The 24,483-nt window shown below is 38.6% G+C and overlaps 1 protein-coding gene and 1 long non-coding RNA gene across 3 annotated transcripts in view; one reads left to right on the top strand and one right to left on the bottom strand.

Moving 5' to 3' along the window:
* Positions 1 to 24,483, top strand: part of LOC139981249 (uncharacterized) — a 110,753-nt gene that overhangs the window by 65,007 nt on the left and 21,263 nt on the right. The window contains exons 2-4 of one of the 2 annotated variants that reach the window (XM_071993478.1): positions 4,857 to 5,721; positions 8,780 to 9,050; positions 16,481 to 16,797. The exons of the other annotated variant lie outside the window; for it this stretch is intronic. Coding sequence (XP_071849579.1) covers positions 4,857 to 5,721; positions 8,780 to 9,050; positions 16,481 to 16,797 — 1,453 coding nt within the window. The remainder of the gene's footprint in view (positions 1 to 4,856; positions 5,722 to 8,779; positions 9,051 to 16,480; positions 16,798 to 24,483) is intronic. 2 annotated transcript variants of the gene reach the window in all.
* Positions 11,722 to 13,772, bottom strand: LOC139981283 (uncharacterized). Its single transcript, XR_011797821.1, has 2 exons — positions 13,166 to 13,772; positions 11,722 to 12,739 (listed from the first exon to the last, which is right to left on the bottom strand). It is a non-coding gene; the product is annotated as an uncharacterized lncRNA (long non-coding RNA).

Here is a 24,483-nt window from a genome sequence, read left to right as displayed (position 1 = left end):
TTAAAAACCGATTGGTTCCTAAGATGCGGTGTAAGAATCTGAATAAGAAATATTGTATTTTTGCTTCAGAAAGCGTACGGGAAGGCACCTTAAATATCACTAACCAATCGTCTTGAGAGAAGTCAAAGTCAAACGATCCATTTAGAGCAGGCTTTTTGGCGGGAGTGAAAAACAGTCTACAAGGCAAGGATAGACTACTTGAAACAATTTAGAAATGCTAGACATAAGATTGACAAAGTGATCTTTCTGTTCCTCGACACCGTTTTCTAAACTGACGGAATCTTTCCATCTTCTAGGAATTGCAGAAATGATCTCATGAAAACAAGCAGTGGCGGAGAAACAGGGGGGTTTGGGGTTTTAACCCCCCCCCACTTTTTGAAGAGGGGGTTGGCCCACACAATCACCTCCCTCCCCTAATTAATGTTATGTGCTCCAAATGGCATAATAAATCAAGTTATTAAATTCGAAATTGTTAAAGTCATTTCAACCTATTACTGTACCTGGTAGGCTACATCAACAATTAACGAAGGAAAACCGAGTTAGAATTGACCCACACATTATTTCTAGCCCCTTTCCCCCACCTTGCGCATTGGAACTTGTAGCTCATAGCACTAACTTCACCCCACAACAGACATACACAAAATAACCTTTTGTTGCTGTTGAATAGCTTTGGAACTGTGTACACTTGCCAACTTCAACGAGGTGAAGGAAGGAAAAGAAAAAGAAGAAAGAGAAAAGGATGGAGTAGAAAATACGGCAAGAAAACGGGAAGAGAAAGAGGAACAGTGACAAAATTATTCGAATTTGTAAAGCAAACAGCAGATATCACATCATATCAGTGAGCATGAAAATGGCGTTCCACGATAAACAGCCTCCAAACCCTGGTGAGGACAGCGGGACGCGTCCCCACCAACTTTTTCAGTAGTGGGGACATAATATACCGTGTCCCCACCAATTTGTCTTGATCAATAGCTGCATTTCAAGTTCCCCTGTATTGAACTTTGGCGCAGTTTGATCCAGCATTGTGCAAATGACATGCAGCAGTTCTCATTTTATTGTATTTTATCCACAGTTGTTAAATATAGGACGGAAATCGCATTTGCGGCAGTCTATATTTGTTTTCTGGGAGAGGACCCCCTGCAGACCCATCGTATATACAAAAGTCTACTTGGATTATTTGTCCCCTGATTTTCTTTCTGCAGTCGCCCATGTATTTCTCCAAACTAAATTTCTAAGCCATGAGATCTAAAACTTAAGGAGGTTTAGGAGCATCATTAGGTCTGGGAAGTGTTATTTCCGGCGATCTGGGAGGTATATTTGCCCCCCAAAAAATCGTACGCTACTCGCGAACCCATGGTTACGCTCCGCTTAGATAGTGTCATAGAACAGACAGGCGTCCCCACCATTATCCAAGACTGATCTGCGCCCATGCTCAAAACTGTCGATGTGTGTAGTGTTCGGTTTCGGAAATATCTGGTATATTTTTATTTCCTTCAACGAAATTTTTTAGTAGCCGTCTGAATTTTCGAAAATTCCCTAACCAACATTCTTCATCATACTTCATCATACTCGTGCAATTTTGACCCGTCTGTTAGGGTTTGAAGGAGGTTTTTCTATATCGGTTGTCCATAGATGATATTTTGTGCAACATTATGGGCATGTTTTGAAGTGAATTTATTCACGAGAATTGTGAATTTTCAAATTCTGATCAGTGGGGCTGACGGATATTGTGGGCCGCGATGAGGAATCACCTACAAAAGCAATGATCCACAGGATATGTGATGAAGTCGAACATGATGTGTGACTGGTGACAATCTTCAAAAAGGTTATAGATGAGAAAAAAAAGTATTTGGAAAAAACTTGGTTCTCAGGCAAAAGTGTACATATGGTTGGTCAGTTTCAAGCCCGAGAAGTGCCATTTCCGGTGATCTGGGGATACCAAAACCAGAAATTTGCTTGTACGCTGCGCGCCAACTAATGGTGGCGCTCCGCTTAGATAGTAATACGCGCCCCGGGTTAGAAAATCCTGCATACGCCCCTGGTTAAATGCAGCTTTTTCAAGGCCTGGGCAGTGCAATTTACTGCAATCTGGGAGGCAATATTTGCCAAAAAATTCTTGTGCACTTCGCGTCAACTTATGGTGGCTCTTCACTTAGATAGTGAGCCAGCAGTTATGACTTTTTATTTCATCAATGGCCTGCAACCCCCCACTTCTGACAAGAAATCTCCGCCACTGAAAACAAGTAAAAGGATACCTTAATATCTTAAATTTGGTTAGAAAAGCATTAATGGACAATGGATTCCTTCTGGCAAAAATATATCCTTAACAAACATTAAACCGGCAACGTGAACTTTTTTTTTCATAAACAATGGTATTATCAATTCTAATAAAATGATTATTCCAAAGGATTTGATCTCCAAAATGATCCGAAGGATTCTTAAAGGTAACTTTACTCCAAGCCTTGAAATTTTGCTTGATGAAGATATTTTTGATACAGGAAATATCCTCGACATGAAAATTACATTTGAAAAGCAACTCTTTACCGAACGGCGAAAGAGAGGAATGAAAAAAAGAGCTTCCAATACCCAGTGTTGGTATTATTACAATAACGCTTGACCCATGAGGTTTTAAGAGCTTCCAAAAATCTGTGAACATGCATTATTTTTGAACCTCCCTTTGCAATTGGGTTATACATAGTAAGTCTCTTAACTTTGTCAGGATTCCCGTTCTAAATGAGGTCAAAAATAATGCTTTGGATTTAATTAATAAAGTCTTTTGGGGGTCTAGACAGAACCTGAAAGGGGAAGACGAGTTGGCTGATTGCAAAAGACTTCACTATTGTGTGAGATCACGCCCATTCCAAACTCTAAGCTGGTGTTTCAGCCTAGATAGCTTCTGCTCATAGTTTAAGCGAAAGAGATCGTTACCATTGTGAGTGAAGTTGACACCGAGATACCTAATAGGAGCGTTATTAATCAAAATATTGAATTCATTGACATGAGCAGGGTTATTTGAAATGAAAGGACCCAGGGGAAGAAACAAGGATTTGCTGAGATTAATTTTGAGACCTGATGCTATTCGAAAATTCTCTAAGGTATTCAGCACCTTAACAGTGCTGTTGCGGGTACCGTCTAAGAATAAAGTGGTGTCGTCGGCATACTGCAGTACTTTAATCTCCCGGTTAAATATGTTTATCCCCTTGACTGTGTTGTCACAAATAATATTTCTAGCTAAAATCTCCACCATCATCACCATCACCATCATCATCACCATCACCATCACCATCGCCATCGCCATCGCCATCGCCATCGCCATCGCCATCGCCATCGCCATCGCCATCGCCATCGCCATCGCCGTCGCCGTCGCCGTCGCCGTCGCCGTCGCCGTCGCCGTCGTCGTCGTCATCATCATCAACATCATCATCATCATCAACATCATCAACATCATCATCATCATCATCATCATCATCATCATCATCATCATCATCATCATCATCATCATCATCATCATCATCATCATCATCATCATCATCATCATCATCATCATCATAATTGAAACACGCTGTTTTTATTTTATAAAATGACTTGACCTTATTTAGTCTTACACAAAGACCATTAGGCCAGTTTCTCATATACAACACAAATCTCATCGTGAAGACTTTTATGGCCTCAAATGCTATTTAAGATGCATTTCAACTTTTCACGTTCAAATCATCCAATAGGTGAATTTTGCTGTTATGGAGATAATAGAAGCTGTTTTGGTGGCGTTATTAGATTTTTAAAACAATGGATTATCATTAACATATAGGATTGCACTAAAGGAGCCGACGTCATCGATCTCTGGATCCTTAAGTGAGCATTTCAGAGTTTAGCATGTTTTGAATTTAATTATCTTGGAAACCTGTGTAGCTATAGAAACATTTTAACTAGCAGTTAAGTTGTCGTTTGTTTTTCTTGGACTATAATGTGTCAAGGCACTCAAGACTAAAAATATGTCTGAAGTTACCTCTTGAAAACTTAAGACCAAGTTGGGTTTGTTGAACAGCGCCATTATTCATTATTAGTGGGCTTTTTGACAAAGTTAGCTTTTATGAATAGCTCCACCACTTACAACTTCTGGGCGTCTCAGCTCTCTTCTTTTTGGCGCTAAATGCAAATGAATGAGAATGTACTGCATGTGGTCAACACAGGACAAGTTGAGTCAGAAAATTACATCAGTACAAACATATCACAACGATGAATATTGAAGATAAATAAATCCTGCTCAAGTCAACTATTTATAAATATAGCCTATGCAATTTCATCAGATAAACTGAAACTGCCTATCAACAAGACCTATAGTCGGTGTTGTGATATGTGAGAAATTTTGGGTAAGGAATATTTTCATATTCATACACACGTAATTGATTTTAATTTTTTCCCCACATTCTCAATTTATTTCGACTTTAACCGGGTACTTTAATACATTCATGTGGCCTTGTAATTTCTTCACGCAAGAGGGTTCTTCTGAATGTGAAACTACAAAGTCATTGGATCTATAGGTCAGTATCCTAATTATATTAGGCCTTGAACGTCTAATTTCTTATATCTCGAGAATTACTATGTCGATTCATTTGCTCTGGACATTTGACATGTGATTCGCGACTTTATATTTAAATTCCATTGCATTAATCAATAGCATTTTAAAGATTCGGTACCTTTCGTAAGGCCTATATACTAGGCTATTGCCACTTCGCAGTCGGAGAGCTCTTTTCATCTACATTCCTTCGACCAAAAATCACTCTAAATTCTTCGTTACCACGGATACAAGCTTACAACCCTGACCTAACTTTTCACTTTTTGCCTTCCACACACAGAGTACATACAACGATACCAAGATTCTCAGTACAAGATGATTACAATGTGTCGTGCATGGACGTGCTAGATACAGGCCGTTTGGCAGTCGCTGGACGTAGCTCTAGCATCAAGGAAAATAACATTTTTATCGATCTGTTTATGTTTAACGTTGATCCTGATTCTCAGAAAAAAACGTTACTATTGACATCAGAGCCCTATTTTTCTCAGGAATTTACCGAGTTTGGTTCATCATGGCGGTCTGTTTGTTTACTGGATGATCGTCTGTTTTTAACGTGTTGTAAGAATACGATAGCATTGTACGATAGCAGTAATGGCGGTCTGGTAAATCAAGGGAAGTTTAACGGTGAAGCCTCGTGTATGACAACCAGAGATGGGTTAGTCTATGTCGGTTTAATATCCAAAGAGGTGATTGTCTTAGATTCAAAAGAATTGAGAATCAAGAAGAAAATCACCTTAAAAAGATTTAGGGGAATAATTAGAGACTTGTTGGAACATGGGCCTCGTGATATAGCAGTTAGTAATAACAAACTGTTTATCTGTACTTCATACCTGTATGGTGGGAGAGCTTTAATGTGTAATAGTGAGGGAGAAATAGAACAGAAATATACAAACACACAGTACAGCGATGCACTGAGTATAACAGTCAGTGAAGAGAAAGGATTAATATTTATATTATGGTGTGAGGGTGAGGGTAGACAAGTTGTTGTTTACTCTCTATCTGGGGGTCATTCTTCCATCTCTGGGGGTCATATCTTGGCTTCTTTTAAAGGTCCTGATGATTCCAAGAGCATCAGGATCAATAATAACAAAAACAGATTGTTTTTGGTTACCGAGACGACTGGAGAAGTCTATGAATATCACACAGTAAGTACTAATAAAGGAAATATAGGCCGATGGTAAAAGTTAGGAATATTTATCACTTTTATTAAAGCAATCCTTTGATTGAAGCTCAACAAATTGGTTTCATTCTATGCGAACAAGTGATGAGAAGACACTTGTTTATGTTTTGAGATCTACTTTGCAAAATTTAATGAAAAATAAAGGCACATTTTTCCTTGGGATTTGCTGTTTTTGGTAAGACTGTCATGGAAGTGTTTTGTACTTTCAATGTAAAAGTAAAATTGGTTTTCTTTTTTTTCAGTCTTAATTGCTTCAAAAATAAACAAAATTGTTACTAGTGAATGCAGAATTTTTTTAAGAACACAACTATTACTTGTTTGTTAAGATGGAGATCAAAATGGTGGAAAAGTAAGTTCATTTTTTTTTAAATTTAGGCCATTGGATGCTTATTGCCCGTTGCAATAATATCTGAGCAACATACAAAATTTGGGAATTTTTTTCCCCGTATTTTCTGACTATACAACCTGCTAATTTAAATAAAAAGGTTACTAGTTAATGCAGAATTTTATTAAGAAAACAACTGCCACTTTGTTTGTTAAGATGAAGATCAAAATGGTGGAAAAGTAAGTGCAATTTTTTTTTTAAATTTAGGCCATTGGATGCTTGTTGCCCGTTGCAATAATAGAGCAACATACAAACTTTGGAAAATATTTTGTATTATTTTCTGAGCTTACAAGCTGCTAATTTTGACAAATTTGGTAATAGTGAATGCAGAATTTTATGAAGAGCACAACTATTACTTGTTTGTTAAGAGGGAGATCAAAATGGTGGAAAAGTAAGTGCAAAATTGTATGAAACATTTAGGCCATTGGATACTACTGTAGTTGCACTAGATGCAATATTAGAGCAACAGACAAAATTTGGAATATATTTTGTCTTATTTTCTGAGCTTTCAAGCTGATAATTGTTACAAATATGGTATTAGTGAATGCAAGACATTCTCAATAATGCAATACAGTAAGTGCTATATTATGGGGAAATTATTGCTATAAAGAAAATCTAAAACTAGAAAATTCTATGAAAAGTTATGGAAAATGAATGTTGCATGACATACAGCTCAGACCATGTAGTGTAGTTCCTTTATCATTATATTTGACTGTCAAAGTCTTCTAAAATATACAAATGTGACAAAAATCAATGCAAACTATTGTTAAGAACAAAACAGGTGCATTTTACCTTGAAATGAGGTAAAATTCAAGAAAGATTAAGGGCAATATTTTTATCTTACAAATAGGCCATACTGCTGCCATGTTGATTAGTTTGACACTAGTGCACATGTATAGCAAATACTGCAGTGATGATATCTTGATTTGATGACAGTATTTAAAGTCTTGATAAAATATTATGACACAAGCTTCCCTCTATTTTGGGATGTAGGGTGCTTTATTTAGGTGCACGCACATTAACTGTAAAAAATGCAGAAAAACAAGGGAAAACGTGACCTTAGCCTTGACTTATTTTCACATAGACAACAGTGTTAAGATTGAAAAATTCACAAAGCCATTGAAATCATTTTTGAAGAAAGTTGTAGCTAATTACAGACTATACTATAATAGGGATTGCATCGAGTCAGTTGACAACATTTTTGACAGTTCTCTTCAAGTGGTTCACTTCACTAGTGGCCTATGATTTCTATTAAGAATGCACAGTGTAATGTAGTCACTAGTCCTTAAAAGTAACAGATTTGGATTAACTGACAATGCTAAGTAGGTTGGTATAATCTAGCTGTACTTCACTCATAAGAAATATACTGCAGTGTCAATATTGGACAGTAACTATTATAGACATCACATTGTATATGTGATGATACACAAGATCCTGCTCAATTGGTTAATTATGCAGTGCATTAATTAACTGTAGTGAAGATCCCCATTCATTAGCTGTCACCACGCACACTGTGTTATGGATGTAATTGCTATGCACATTGATTTCACATGATCAATGCTACCCATGCATGAGAAAGTATTACCACATGTCAACCAGTGTAAGAACAATGGTCTTCCTAGCTGTTAAAGGCCTATGTGTACATGTATGTTATCAGTCCACACATATACTAGTTAATTATGTCTGACGGGATTAAGTAACCTAGTAAAGTTTGTTAAAATAGCATTATCATAAGTTGATAAGTGCTCACAGTTTCAATAATGAAATGTTTTATATGCATTCTTTGTCATGAAGCTGTGTATACCTCATAGTGCACTCTTCTCACTGCGCACATACAATTTAGTGTAAATACACAATTCTTAAAAAGTCTTGACAGTGCAAATGGACTTTGATTATTCAGGCAATGAGCTGCAGCACATGTAGTTTAGCTGTGTAACTTACAAGCATTTAACCATATATTCCGTCCTATAGTGCTTCTAAGTTAGTTGTGTACTCATGCAGTAAATCTCTATTGCAAGATTGTATTGTAGGATTAAATAAATGAATCTTCTGTAAGCAAAATATTGTGTAAAGTACAACACTGCATCAATGATTGACATAGTAAACTCATGTAAAACTACACAGTTAAGAATTAAGGAAAACGTGAGAGGTAAGAAGGGGATTATGGAGAGGGTTATTAATGTTGTTTTAATGTTATTGACCACCTACATTGCCCAGAATAGAAGACACTCCAACTAGTTCCCACACAAACACGGGTCACAATGTAGTGTTTATTGGCTAAATTTGGAGAATTATGTTTAGCCCATAAACTCTAATTTAAGTTGGTGGCGCCATGAATAAATCTACAACAATCTGCCTGATACAACATCATGTATAGAGTACCTGTACAGTCTTAAAAATCAATCCAACTAATTGTTAGCTTTTAATACTTTTAATTTATTCTGAAATAAATATAAAAGATTGTTGTTACAGAAACGCAGGTAAAACACAGTCACATAATCCACACCTTCATCATATTTAAAGATATCCCTCCCTTGGAATGTGTTGCTGTCTCAATGCGTCAAACTTGTACATCTATTTTGTTTTATAGTCACCAGTATATTTATATGATTTTGTTTTTGTTGTCTTTTTGTTATAGAGTGACATCTTTACCTTTGATAACTGCCTGATCCACTCAGAGTCATCGATTGAGAAAGATGACTGTCAGAAGCTACTTGACTACCTGAATGTTCCAGCCAAGGAATCAAATGATATTATTGAGAGTGATGCACCCTTTTCTTCTCTTGTCCACCATCTCAGAGAGGCAGGGAAGGTTTCTGTTGATGACATCAGCCATTTAATGACAGCATGCTCTGACAAAGGACTGAGTAAATTGGTGGCATTATTGACTGTCTACCAACAAGCTCAAGGTAAGTTCAAATCAGAAAGCTTAACAAGTTGAATATATACTGTATTATGTTGTGAATTGCATAACATTCAAATGCATTGCCCACACAAAGAATAAAATGGTTTGAGGTAATATTGTATCGTTGTAAAGCACTATTTGGGGGCCTGTAGGGGGGATCTTGGGGAGGCAATGCAAATGACAATGGAAAACCATTCAAGTTGTTTAGCTACAATCTATTTCACAAACTGACAATTTACACACGAACCAGGTGAACATGCAGCATACAAAATGATACAAGGAGCAGTAATGGAGCAGTAATGGAGCAGTAATGTAGCAGCATTTGACAAGCTATAATGAAACATGAATAAAACAATATACTACAGTATGCTTCCTTGCAATATAACCGGGCTAAATTTTTTCCACCAACACTCTCTAATTAAATAGTTAAGAAATTTAGCAAACAATCTTCAGGTGAAATATAACCCCAAAACACAATATTGCTTGAGAACCCCATCATTGAAACACTTGACTTTCTAATGAAATCATTTGACTGTTCACAGCAATTAAGATATACCCAATTGACTAATTGGAAACATGATAAAATAACAACTAATACTGCAGCAGATCACCATTGATTCAATCACATCCTAACAGTCACAAGTGAAGAGTACAAGAACCTATACCCAACTTGATCATACACCTTTAATATGAATGTCAAGTTATGATGAATACAAACATGAATACCAAATTAATTAATAACTCTGCCTTAACTTTAATCATAAAATTCATCACCAGAAATATCTTTGAATACAAGCCAGTTATCCCTTCATTTCACTTGCATGAGTTCACATGATATTCTCTGTACACTAATTTGTATCTGTACTGCATACTGCTTAAAGGTAATGCTTTAATGATGAGAACCAGAGAGCAACCCCTTTAATTACAAGTTTAACGAGTTAATAGTTAAATGACTTCAAAAATACAAATACATCAGAATATGCCGTGACATGACTACTCTCAACTCACCAGACCACAACCAGGTAAACTAGTTTAATGTAGGTGTATTATGATGAGACTCTACGTCTACAAACCCTCTGAACCATCAGGAATATACTGTAAAGAAGTTATGATAGTAACCAACAGTTGTACTAGCTATTAACACCACAACACAACCAGACACCAACCTGCAGCTTTGTCAAAAGTAAGAAGCTGTGTCGAAATCCTGACACAAATATTTTACAGCAACAATCAAGAAATAAAAAGAACAAACAAAATACAATTTAAGAAGTAATTAAAGAGTAGGAGTAACAGCTTATTTCATATAAATTCCTGGCACAAAGCTCATATTCACTGCTAATCCTAGCACAAAACTGACAAAAGTGTTACAGAACATTTTGTTTCACTATGCTGCTTTAATGCTGGAATGCACTAACACTATTGTATTGATTAAGAACAACAAAGATCCACATTGTAAACTTTCCACTGCACTGCCCAGAAACAAATACCAACATATATCTAACTCAACATAGATATATACAGAAATTATGATTAGAGTACAACAATGTAAGGTCTACAATATTTTTAAAGAGGCCATGACACGAAAAATCCAACTCATCGAGAGTAACTTCCTCTGAATCTATGAGAAAATCTATGTTCAAAACTATCCTCAACACCTTGAAAACCTCAAGGACTAATTAGTAATTAACGTTTTAATATTCGCATCCGAAAATAGATATCTGAGAATGCGATTTCACAACAAGACAATGATGACGTCATGTTAGGAACACACGTGCAAAGCTCAGGCATGTATCGGATGCGCGAGGATCATACCGTTCCATATACAGTACACGCACATTTACACTGAGAGAACAACCACTGTATTACGCTATATCGTTAGAAATTTCAAGTTTGTTTTACAACTGTTGTAAACTATCCGAGAGAAATGCCGGTCCGTTGTGTTGTTGGGGCTGCATAAATATCATTTCTCATGCAATTAGCCTTCATCCATGGCTGAAGGACGAAAAAAAACACGGCGATTATTACCAAGTTAGTGCACAACACCAGCGCCAATTTCACTGGGCCTAGCCAGTATGCAGCTCCGAATGAAGCGAACACTTCACGGAAGCATACTACGATCCCTCCTTTTTGTTATGAAATAAAACAAATGGACTTTAACGGTTCGACATAAAAGAGTCATTCTTCTGTCAAGTAATCCACAAAAAACTACTGTGAAGACCAGATCGGGGAACAGGAAACCTCCAATGGGGCAAGTGGCGATCCTTAGGAGGTAGCGCGCCGAGCACTAGTAGTACTATAGTATTAGAGTTACTACACTGAAGTCGCAATAGACGAAGAGATTTTACTGTATCATCTAAATTAACACCCCCTTCATTGCTCTATTGTATACTAATAAGCTATGAGGTTAGCTTCAGAAGCGATGGGTTACATCTTCTTGTGAACAAATCTCAGTGCCCCAATTTATTTCTGGAATATGCTGGATCAGTTAGTTATAGCAATAATTTCTTATTCCTATTCCAGGAAAACCATTTTTTATGTTGTGGAGGGAGTGGGGGTAATGGGGATGGGTCAAAATACTAGGTAGGTAAAAAGATTTTATTCCAAAGGTTGTTTAATTAAATCTCAAAGCGATTTATTTTAAAGTCACAGAGCCAAAAATTCACATAGTTCAAGTGTTAAATCATTGAACAAAATTTATTCAATATCAGTTCTAGACAGTCATTCTGGACAATCTGAACTAACATTAACAACAATCATTGTATTATATGACATAAAAGTAAAACTGTACTTTCCATAAACATTATCATTCTTAAATTACACTAATGTAATTTGTGACATCAAAGGAGGTTAAAAGAAAACAACTTACATGAATTTTTTTGCTTTAAGCCTACAAAGCAGTTGCATGTCCATCGCTATCAATCGTTGTTGTGACAAATTAATTAGAATAATCCAGAAGCAAATACAATACAGGGTTATTTAAACCAAGAAACACTGCACGACGCAACTCACATGCAAAAATGTTACCCACGCACGACGACACGTACAACACTGATGGGCAATGTGAAACACAGCATCACACGCATTAAAACAATCGAAGACCATTAACAGGGTGTACTGCTGAGTTTTTGAAGAAAGACTACAAAACAAACCAACTGCTGCTGAAGAAACAGTCTAAACATTCAAGAGTTCTGCTGCCTCCATTGGTCTTTATTATGACTTTTCTGTCAAATATCATTGGTGATATGGATATTTTGGCTTCCAGATTAAAGGTACGAATCAAACGAGGTAAATGCCCCTAAAAAGGTCAATGCCCGTTCCCTTATGCACATATTATATGACATCACGGTCACGCCAATACTTGTGTCCAAATGCTTCAAAACATGCCTTTTCTTTTATTGTTGATGTTGGGTCTGGAAAATAACCTTTTCATCCTGAATTAAAAGTCTTGAATTTCAATATATCAACACTGAGGGAACCCTGACGGATTGATAATCCAACACAATCGTAGTTTAGAAAGGCTTCCTATACAATGAGTTTTCTCCTGGCAACTTGAATCCAGTGTAATGACCATTGGCTGGAAAATCACTTCTGATCCTTTGGACTGCACATGATGGTAGCACAACCCTGACGTGTCTTGCTAGGAACCCCAAGTATCATTGAACCTGTTGACCGTAGGCTATGTATCTGTACTGCCTGGGAAAAAAATTATGAAAGTTCAAAATGTATTAATGTTGGCCATGATGTCCACAATAACAAGCAGGCATACAATGTACAGTTATGGTTACATTTGTTGTGATTTTACACCTTCCATGTATCATGAAACATTCTTTTGTTTCAGAAAATTGATTTGCAAAACTCCAGGCCAAAGTACTAGCCAAGTAATAATGAGTATGAAATAACACATATGCCTACCTAGCATGGCTGCATAATGCAACTTACATCCCCGAGCCAAACTTTCAGTATGCAACCAACCCTACTAGTACTACACACTCTACATATGGGTTGTAAGTTACCGTAACACAACGCACAATACGGTTTAGGGTGTTCCGCGAATTCCAACAACACATGCACAAAATGGACTGGATTTTGTTTTTAAATGCTTCGTTAATAAATTCTTACCACGTTGTATGTTCCTTGCAATGGTTTCGAACGGATTTCTTTTTTGATATGTTGTGGAGCTTCAATTTCGGCTCGTTTAACAGGCTCGAACTGATACGGTTCTAACACCTCCGCTCCACCTTCAGCGTTCGGTTCAATATTGGAATGATCATCGCCTTCACTCTCTGCTTCGAATATGAGAAAGGGCACTCTAATTATAGCCCAATTTCACTGCCTAGTGAAGAACCATTATCACTTTGAACTTCGGTTGCCGCATTTGGCTCTGGATCCGCCATTTCACAGGAAATTTTGATTTGATATCGCACTTGTGATCGGTGTTTTGTTTAGTAACTACTAGTGGTATGTGTACTTGTCTACTGTGTACGTGAATGGTACCGTAGCAGCGACAACAAATATGTGTTCAAAACGTGACGTCACATGACGTCATGCGAATCGGAAAATTTTCGAGTAAACAAAGTTTCAAACGCCGAAAAGGGTAAATTCATTCTCAATTTTCGACTTGAAAAATCAAGTTTTAAACTGGCAGATTGGTTGATACATGTTTTAGAGAACATTCTTTGATGGATCCCAAAAATATAGGACTTTGAAATTTTCGTGTCATGGCCACTTTAACCTAACCATAAAGGTACACACTTCCTTTAACACTGTGGAGATCTACCTCTCACTGAACACCTCATTTTGAATGCATCTAGCCAAATATGAAATTAATTGACATTACTGACTCTTTAACCTTTCTATAGAACCAGGAAGAAGCCTAACTGATAAATCCACACCATGAGTCAGTCATACAGTTATAATTGTCTCAAGTATCACAACCATATCTCTCCAATTTACACTCATAAACCCCAGAACTAAACTCTTCTCTCAATGAACTAATTAATGTTAACAATTAAATGAAAAATTTGATGACTGGAGGCACTCTGAGCGATTGATTGGTAACAAGCTGTGTTGAACCTGACAAAATATTTACAATATAACAATCAAATTCAATTAAAGAAGTAACTAAAGAATAGAAGTAACAGCTTATTTCATATAAATTCCTAACACAAAGCTCATATGCACTGTTCCACCTAGCACGGAAGTGTAACAGAACATTCAGCCAGTTGGGACAATTTCCTAATGCTAATACCTCCCTAAACTGTACTCCAATATCATGCTTCAAAGCACTGGTTCAAACAGTTCTTAACCTTGATCTGATTGAAACATGATATTCATATTACTTGTACTCACAATACGAGTGATGTGAAGCGGGACACGACACTACAGTACAGAAAAATTGTCCTAACTGGATGGAACACGTTGCTCCACTATGCTGCTTTAATGCTGGCTTGGACCAACACTATTGTATTGATTAACAACAACAAAGATTCACATTGTAAGCTTTCCACTGCAATGCCCAGAAACAAATGCCAACATATATCTAACTCAGCATAGATCCATATCCAGAAATTATGAATAGAGAACAACACTGTGTCTACAATACTATTTACCTAATCTTAAAGGTACACACTTCGTTAAACACTTTGAGATCTCCATCACACTGAACACCATATTTTGAATGCATAACCACATATGTAAACATAATTGACAAGTACTGACTCTAACCTTTCTATAGAATTAAGAAGTAGCATAATTGATAAAGCCACCATGCAGTTATTATGGTTATCTCAACCATGAACCTCCAATACTGTATATACTCGTATGCCCCAGAACTAAACTCTCAAAGTACTAATTAATGTTAAAAATTAAAGGAGAAAAATAAAAACTGAAGGCACTCTGAACGAGACATCTTATAAGTAAATATATCACCTTAAGGCACTGTACCACAGCTTTATCCTACATAGTACACAGTACAATGCAGTACAGCACATGTCAGCCCTCATTGCAGTAGGGGAAACTTTGAAGTCCTATAAATAATGACAATTTAATTAAAGGTATGCTGTATTAGCCCAAAATATGCCAAATATTCATATATGGTCACCTTTGGTCAAAATGCTTTTAAAAACTGTTTTTATTACAACCTTAGAGGAAATTTTCCTCACTTGGACATTCACTCATCTTGTGTGTTCCTTAAAAATGCCTGAGAACGATTTGGAGAGTAGAAAAGTATTTTTTTGAAAACTTCTAGCATACCTCCTTTAGGGCCTATACTGACTTCTGTTAGGTGGCCAAAGTACTGTTAAGCTAATGAAATACAGAGTCAATAAACTCACCAGTTATTCGACTTCTCTCACAAGGATGTAAATTAAAGCAATACTTTAAACTCAACTTCATGTACTTTTCTCACTGAGAAACATGACTTATGAAATTATGAAGTGATAAAACAAAGGGAATGGAAGCACCTGTTCCCCAACCTACTCACTTGCTCACTAATACTGATTTTCTTAGAAACAATTATAAAAAGTAGAGATACATATGCATCGTCTGAGAAGAAACCAATCAAGGACATGCAGTCAACTCTGCATTACTTTACCTGGCTCAAAGATACCATGCTCTATTAAAGGGGTACAGCTTTGTACCAGGAGGGAACCTGTCATGATGAGTCACAACCTGTTTATAGGACATCTCTGAGAGGAGCTCTGTCTCTACATGGTGCTCTATGGGAACTTAGTGAGGCAGGCCAATTGTGAAATATGCAAAACTGCACAATACCACAGTACTAACATATACCTTATTAACCCATAGTTGATAAAATAAGGAACCTCCGTCAATACTCTTTGATACAAATAATGTGATAAATGAGGTGGCAAGAAATTGAATAACAGCAATGGCTTGTAAAGTACCTCAAGCAAGAAAGAGAATCCAATTTGAATGTTCAGAAGTTTATCATTATGCTTCCACTGTGACTAAATGTTTCATTCAATGTCAAGGTCTTGTATTATAGTCAAGTCCTTGTATTTAAGTCTGTATTGTAATTGTAACTTATGGAGTAAACTCAAAAGTTTGTTTTGGGATATGTTCAGACAAGATTGGTGAAAGTTTGTAATTTCCTTTGCTTTTGAAATTTTGTAATTTATTATCCTTGATATATATTTGAGGATCATTGAAAGGGCTTGATTAAATTCAATTCCTCAGAAGCAGTGCCAACATCAACACCAAGGAAATGAAAGATTGCATGGTCACTTCAAATAACATGCAATAGTTGGAACAAAATGTAAGCTCACTTAATTCGGTGCAAGTTTGTCACAATATTTTCCTGAAATATTTTACCGTCTAAATTATTAAGATACATTGGACTGTATTCATTTACATCTCTAAATCTCTTGGGTGGAAGACAATGTTTAACCATGTTCGCATCTTTTATGTTTGTTTCAGATTCAAAGTTTCCCCAGAAAGTACTAAAGAAACAACTAAAGGAATCTGAAGACAAAAGGCAGGAACTCTCTCACAAACTAACTGACTCAGAATATGAAAAACAACAGCTCACTGGAAGACTAAAGGCAACAGAGGAGGAAAGACAAAAATTGAGAGATACATTGAAGGTAACAGAGGAAGAGAGACAACAGCTGACTGGAAGACTTAAGACAACAGAGGAAGAAAGACAACAATTCAGAGACAGATTGAATACAACTGAAAACAAACTGAAGACATTTAAGGATGAGAAGGAAGAATTACTTCAGCAGCAGAAAGAGGTTAGACTTCACATACTGTAGCATATGATTATAGATAACTGATGACCAAGTTACCTGACTTGGGTCATGAGAAATTTAGTCACTTTGAACAAGACTACCCTTTTACTTGATCTATTAGTGTAAAGTGAATTTTAAGTTACCATTTGCAAACACAACATGTATTTTCAGAAATAAGGGAATGGTTATTATGTCCAACAGTAGAGGTAAAATGATGAGCATATAACTAAGGGCTATTTGTCTCAAGAATTTTATGCTTTTATGATGTTTAGTTCATACGACGTACTGTGCAGTTGCTGTCACTGTATTAATATATAGGTTGAAGTTCATATGTGGTTCAGAGAGGCCAGTCAGAACATGTACAGGTAAAAGTCTTTAATTCCTTTATCTCTAGAAGAGAACTTTCAGAGACTATTCATTTCATGGTGGAATATGCTCTTTTAATGTGGAAGTTTGCTACTCAGCTGAACTTAAACTGTATTGTTCTAATTGTTTAAAGTGACAGTTTACATTAACTAGCACAACTAAACAAAGGAATTTGTCATGTGCAAAGGCAAAATATGTAGTACATTGAAGCATGTTACATCAAAACATAAAATTAATTCAACTAATAGATAAAATTGAATGCTTTCCTTCAATGTGATAGGCCTACATTCCTATTATAGAACAGTAGTTCCACCATTCCTGGTGGTATGTGAAGGTTAGGTCACAGTTCTATGCACTCAGTTATTGTAATCATGTGGTTTCTCTGAGCCAGGTTGTAATTTTGCAATAGTCACACCCTCAAGTAGGTGGTCAAAAGCTTATCAGTTCAGCCTGCCTGAAAACAAGTGTAAAGAATGTTGTCAACTTGAATACTGTAAATTTGGTTGATTCCTTGCCGAAGGCAGAAGGAACCTATGCGATGTTGATGGTGTGTGTGTGTGTCTGACTGTCTCTGCGTGGGTGCACTTGTTTGTATTCTGACTGAGGACTTGAACAAAAGAGTTCCAGGTCCTCGGTTGTGATTTCTAAAATATCACCATGTCCTCGAAAGAATTATATTGTAATGGGGTATTGTTAAGGTTAGGGTACATGGATTTGAACAGTGGGGTTCTCTGTCTGAATGTAAATACACCTGGGTGTGGGTTTGTGTGGGTTTGTGTATGTGACTCCTTGGCTAGTAAACACGATATCTCAAGAACCATACATTGCCTGAAATTGAAATTTGGTTTGTTGGTAAGTAGTTGTTTCATACTGTCTGTAATGGAGGTCACAGGTCATTTGAGGTCAAGGTATGAAAACCTTGTAAACACAATGTCTCAAGAATTCAAAGTTGCGTGAACTTCACACTTAGTATGTGGGTAGCCATTAGTTACTAGATGTTCTATAACCTTTTTCATGGAGGTCAAAGGTCACCAGAGATCAAAGGCTAACAACCTTGTAAACACGATATCCCTAGATGCAGAAGTTGCTTGAACTTGGTATGTGGGCAGCCCTTGGTAAGCAGATGACCTCTATTGTTTTTCATGGATGTAAAATGTCATTTGAGGTCAAGAGAGGTCAAAGTCTGATAACCTTGTAGACCTGATATCTCAAGAAGTGAAATTGCTTGATGTTTATACTTAGTATGCAGATAGCGCTTAGTGATAAAATGTTCTCCATCCTTTTTCATGGAGGTCAAAGGTCATTTTAGGTTTGAAAACTTTGTAAACTTAATATCTCAAGAAGTACAACTTGCTTGAACTGTAAAGATGCTATGTTGGTAGCCCTTGGTGAGCAGATGATCCCTATTGTTGGTTTTGATGAATATCGTAACCTTTACAATCATGATGGCTATGTGTGTATTGTAACGTGAATGGCCTTTATACTCATCTGTAGTAAACTGCACTTAGCTTCATAGCCAGCCATGTCATGAATATTCATAATCTATTAGGATGTAATTTTAGGGGGTTAAATGCTAATTGCTGTGTTTTGTTGTCTAATTAAGAGAGTTACTGATTTAGTAAACCAACTTTATCATTAAGTTAAATGTCTACGACATGTCTGCACATGTTTGGGGGCATAATGTTATCGTTGTTAATTAAATAGTTAAAGGGATTGTACTTCCCATGTTGTACTGTTATATTGCGTGGTATATGGACCAGAGTGAGACGGTCAAATAAATGCCTGTAAAATTGTTCTTTTCTGAAGAACTGGCACTCACACACTCTAAAGTCTTGTGCGCAGAGTCATTTTTGTTGTGTGTTTGTAGCCTGGCCTGGTCTCTAGTTGCTGCTCTGCGGTTAACTGATACACAGGCTAGAATCGTCTTCTCCATACAGATCTTCTGGCAGTATTCTTGGCCGTGCTAAGGGCCCCTCGGAACGCAACAACTGGTGGCAGCGGTGGGATTCTGAACTCCTGGAGAAGAATACTAAACCAGACCACAGGATCTGAGGTACAGAACAGAAAAGACTGGCTCTCCAACAGAAAAGACTGGCTCCACGACAGAAAAAGATTGGTTTCTCCGACAGAAAAGACTGGCTCTCCGACAGAAAAGAGGACAAGGCACTCTGACGATCTTCACAGAAAAGACTGGTTCTAACAGAAAAGATTGGCTCGCCATCAAGGGACTCTGATGTTTTCTCACAGAAAAGACTCTGGTTCTAACAGAAAAGATTGGCTCACCATCAAGGGACTCTGATGTTTTCTCACAGAAAAGGTTGGCTCTACAACGAAGGACTCTGATGATTTTTACAGAAAAGACTCTGGTTCTACAAACAAAGAAGACTGGTAACTTTTACGGAAAGAGTTTGGTTTCCCATGCTGAAGAACATAGTGCAGAGAACAAGTGGAACTTTCTGACTGATCTACAAGGCAGTCTGGCAATACCAGAGCTTGAACCACTGATAGAGAGGAATTCTGATATCTGAAGAAAGAACACTTTCGGACTTGTCAAATTATTTCCGAAATACTCTGCATACACCTACTATGTCAGAGGCACGTTCAAGTGAACATTGGCTGCTAATGGACGAATGTACGTCACCTGTGAGCTCACAGCCATCAAGGAATCCATTTCAGAAGGAAGAAAGACACGAGACCAATCCTTTCCTAAATACAGACTTCGACCAAAGGGATATGAATCAGTCCTCATGCTACACTCCATACCAAAGAGAAAGTCATGGATATGTGCCCAGAACCAACAATCATTTCAGGTACCCTCAATCATCCGGAACACGTGTAACAGCTAACACTCCGACATATGACGGATCAACCCCATGGAAAGAGTTTCTCGTTCAATTCGAGGATAGTCTCAGAACTCCATGGCTGGAGCCCGCTTTCGATGGCATTAAACCTGGCAGCAAATCTCAGAGGGCCAGCTCAAGCACTATTGGCAGATCTCCCCGAAGAGTATAGGAGAAATTACCATGCTCTAACAGTAGCATTAAAGCAGAGGTTCGCTCCAGAAAATCAATGCGAATTGCACAAAGCCCTACTCCGGAATAGAAGCCGTAAAATGACAGAGAGTTTACCAGAATTGGCACAAGATCTGCGTAGACAAGTAGTTAAGGCCTATCCTGATGCTCCCAGCTCCATGCATGATGCATTGGCAAAAGATTATTTTGTTGACTGCTTGCAAGACCCAGATACCAGATGGCGGGTTTACCAATCTAGACCTGCGACTCTACAGGAAGCTGTCAGAAGAAAGGTGCTGCAAGAAAGCTTGTTCGAGCTGTGGCTTCCGGCGAAACTGTGACTTCCGGTGAATTTGTTAAGACAAAAACCAGAGAGCAGACTCAGCAGACTCAAAGTGAGATGACAAGCGCCCTCATCGAAGCTATTAAGAGTGGCTTTAACGAACTTAAAGGCGAGCTCAAGAATAATAACAGGGGCCAGAGATATACAGGAAGTAACAGACAAAGTGGAGTGGAGTTCAGAGGACGATGTTTTAAATGCAACAAGCAAGGTCATAGGGCTAGAGATTGTCCTGAAGATGCCATGCAAACATCACCACAGGAAAACTCCAACCTGTCGAGTTTAGGGGTCGAAGGTCGGCAGTAGGGGACAACAGACCCTCCGTGAAGTCAGCGAAAAGGGGAAGAAGTAGCCGAGCTGTTATAGTTGAAGGGCAATTGGAGAACGTCAAATTGTCATTTGTCGTAGGCACCGGGGCAGATGTCACCATCGTAAGGCAAGTTGTGTACAATGCCATTTCTGAAGAGTTAAAACCAAAGTTGCAGAAATGTTCAGTGCAAGTGGGAATGGCAAATGGACAGCCCTTAGGATACGACGGCTTCGCAACTTTTTTGCTGATTTGTAAGGAAAATTTGGTCCAGTACGAAGTATGGGTAGCGGACATCGAGACTGAAGGAATCCTGGGAATTGATTTCTTGCGGGACTACAACTGTCAGATTGAGGCTGGTAGCGGAAAGGTGACAATAGGAGAGCAAACCTCCGGGAATGTGGAGCAAGTTAAAGTGTCTTGCTGCCGCATTAGGATTGCCGAGAATGTCATGATTCCTCCTGGCTGTGAAGCAGTTGTACCGGGATCCCTGGAAAAGAAATCCAATGGAATTGCCGTTGTAGAGATGCTGCCGAGGTTTCTTGAGAAACATGGAATGATGGTAGCTCGAGCAGTGGTTGATGCCTCGATGTCAGTTGTCCCAGTAAGAGTGCTGAACTTGACGGACCAACAGAAGACGATCTATGAGGGTACAAATGTTGCCACCTGTGAACCTGCCAAGGAGATCTCCTGTCGAATGATCAACACTAGCCCTACTGAAGAGAAATGTTCCAAAGAGCCAACGGAAGTCCCACGTGAGATTCATGCCGACTTGAAGGACCTTCTAGATAGGAGCACCAATTTGCTTGAACCACGGCAGAGAGATCAAGTTTGATGACAGCCTGGACGCATTATCCGGGGCTAAATGGTTTTCGACCTTGGATATGAAGAGCGGGTACTGGCAAGTAGAGATGGACCCTGCCGACAAGAGCAAGACTGCGTTCATTACAACCAGTGGTCTTTACGAATTCAACGTGCTACCCTTTGGTCTCTGCAATTCTCCGGCGACTTTTGAACGTTTAATGGAGAGAGTGTTGAAGGGACTTTACTGGCAGACTTGTCTTCTGTACTTAGACGATATAATTGTCTTTAGTAAAAATTTTGATGAAGAGCTAGTTCGTCTAAGACAGGTGTTCAACCGCATCAAAGGAGCTGGACTAAAGTTAAACCCCCAAGAATGCTGTCTGTTCCAGCAAGAAGTATCATACCTGGGACACTTGGTGTCTTGTGAGGGCATTTCCACCGATCCAGTTAAAGTCAAAGCAGTGAAAGATTGGCCAACACCGATGACAGTAACTCAACTGAGAAGTTTCTTGGGTCTCTGCACTGATTACAGGAAGTTCGTTAAGGGATTTGCCGACATAGCAAAACCTCTCCACAAACTCACCGAAAAGGAGACAACATTTGCATGGTCAGAGGAATGTGAAGGAGCTTTCCACAAATTGAAGACTGCCCTGATCACAGCACCAGTACTGGCCTACCCAACAGATGATGGAACCTACATAATCGACACCGATGCTAGTAACTGTGGACTTGGATGTGTACTGTCACAATGTCAGGAAGGACAAGAACGAGTCACGGCATACTTTAGCCGAACATTGTCTAAACCGGAAAGACGTTACTGCACAACAAGGAAGGAGCTCCTGGCTATTGTGGCATCTGTGAAACACTTCCACCATTATTTGTACGGTCGACGTTTTACCATCAGAACAGATCATGGTACCTTACGCTGGTTGACATCATTTAAGTGGACTGAAGGTCAGGTCGCCCGCTGGCTGGAGGTACTCAACACTTATGACTATGAAATCCAACATCGAGCAGGAAGACTTCACAGCAATGCAGATGCCCTCTCCCGAAGGCCGTGCAGTGACTGTAACCATTGCGACAAGTTGGAGGAAAAACTTACAACAACCAATAACACTGATGGAGCAAGTTGTAGTTTGATAAACGTTTGTGTCATTGGACAAACCGATTGCACTAGTACGGAGTCTATTGTTACGAAACCACCAGAAGGAACCAGTGAGCACGATTTGCTGAAAGATGATGACAGCATAGAAGAGAAGGAACAACATTGGTTTGGTTGCCTTACAAATGATGAAATCAGATCCAAACAGGAAAAAGATAAAGATCTGGGCATTGTGCTAGGCTAGAAAGAAAATGGAAATGACAGACCCAATTGGGAACAAGTAGCTGGAAACAATAATGCCGTTAGAAATTACTGGAACCAATGGCAACAACTTGAAGTGAAGAATGGTATACTCTACCGAAAGTTCGAATCTCCAACTGGTGAAAAGTTTACATATCAGCTGATAGTACCAGAAGTCATGAGAGAAGATATACTGAATCTGTCTCACGACCACAAAGTAGCAGGTCATTTTAAAACCAAGAAGACCATCGACCGAGTCCGGAACAACTACTACTGGAGTGGCTATCGTAACGATATTGATAAATGGTGTAAGAAGTACGACCTCTGCAGCGCCCGGAAAGGCCCCAATAGGAAGTATAAGGCTGGTATGCAGAACTACAAGTCAGGAGAACCGATGCAAAGAATAGCCATCGATATCATTGGTCCCTTGCCTAAGACAGACCGTGGGAACCAATACATCCTGGTTATTGGTGACTACTTCTCCAAGTGGAAGGAAGCTTTTGCAATACCTAACCAAGAGGTAGCAACTGTAGCAAACACCCTTGTTGAAGAATTCATCTGTCGTTATGGCATCCCGTCCGAGATACACACTGATCAAGGTCGACAATTTGAGGCCAAATTATTTCAAGAGCTGTGCCGACTTCTGGAGATTAACAAAACAAGGACAACTCCATACTACCCACAATCTGATGGCATAATTGAAAGATTCAACAGGACCTTAGAAGCCATGCTGGCATTAGTTGTCGCACCAGGCCAACGAGATTTGGACTGCTGGCTCCCGTACGTAATGCTAAGCTACAGATCTGCAATACATGAGTCCACAGGCTATTCTCCCTTCGAGATTCTAATGGGCAGAAGAGCTTCTATTCCAGTAACACTCCTTACAGAGAAACCAGACATGAGAGACCAAGCCAATACCTACTGTGATTACGTAGAAAGATTAGAAAGCAGACTAGAGAGAAAGTACACGAATCTGCCCGTAACCACCTGGACCTAACAAATGTTTGGAAGACAAAGACTTACGACAGGAACTCAAGTCTAAGGAGCTATCAAGAAGGCGACAACATCTGGCTGTATGAACCAAAACGCAAGAAAGGGATTTCCCCTAAATTTCAGAAATCTTGGATAGGACCTGGCAAAATATTTAAGAAGATATCCGATGTTACCTACCGAGTGCAAATGGGACCACTTAGTAAACCAAAAATAGTGCACCACAACAAACTCTTACCGTATGATGGCAGGAACCCACCAACCTGGAAAGTGAAACCATCAAGTGCAACAATTGAAGTGGCTGATGTCTCTGCCTTCGGTCAACCAGACAGAGAAAGTGTCATGTCACAAGACACTGCAGACGACACCACAGACGAGATGCCTGGAAATGGTCAGACATATCATACTGACTCACCAACCCCCAACTCATCAGTTCCTGCAGGTCAGAACGTCAACTCTGACCCATCTTCGAATAGACGACCCAGGAGGACGAGACGACCCGTTGATCGGTATGGTCAACCTCTACTTT

The sequence above is a fragment of the Apostichopus japonicus genome, chromosome 15 (assembly GCF_037975245.1).
Source record: "Apostichopus japonicus isolate 1M-3 chromosome 15, ASM3797524v1, whole genome shotgun sequence".
In the NCBI taxonomy this organism is placed as follows: Eukaryota; Metazoa; Echinodermata; class Holothuroidea; order Aspidochirotida; family Stichopodidae; genus Apostichopus; species Apostichopus japonicus.
The sequence above is the reverse complement of the archived record's forward strand: the minus strand, read 5'-3'. Positions and strand labels throughout refer to the sequence as shown.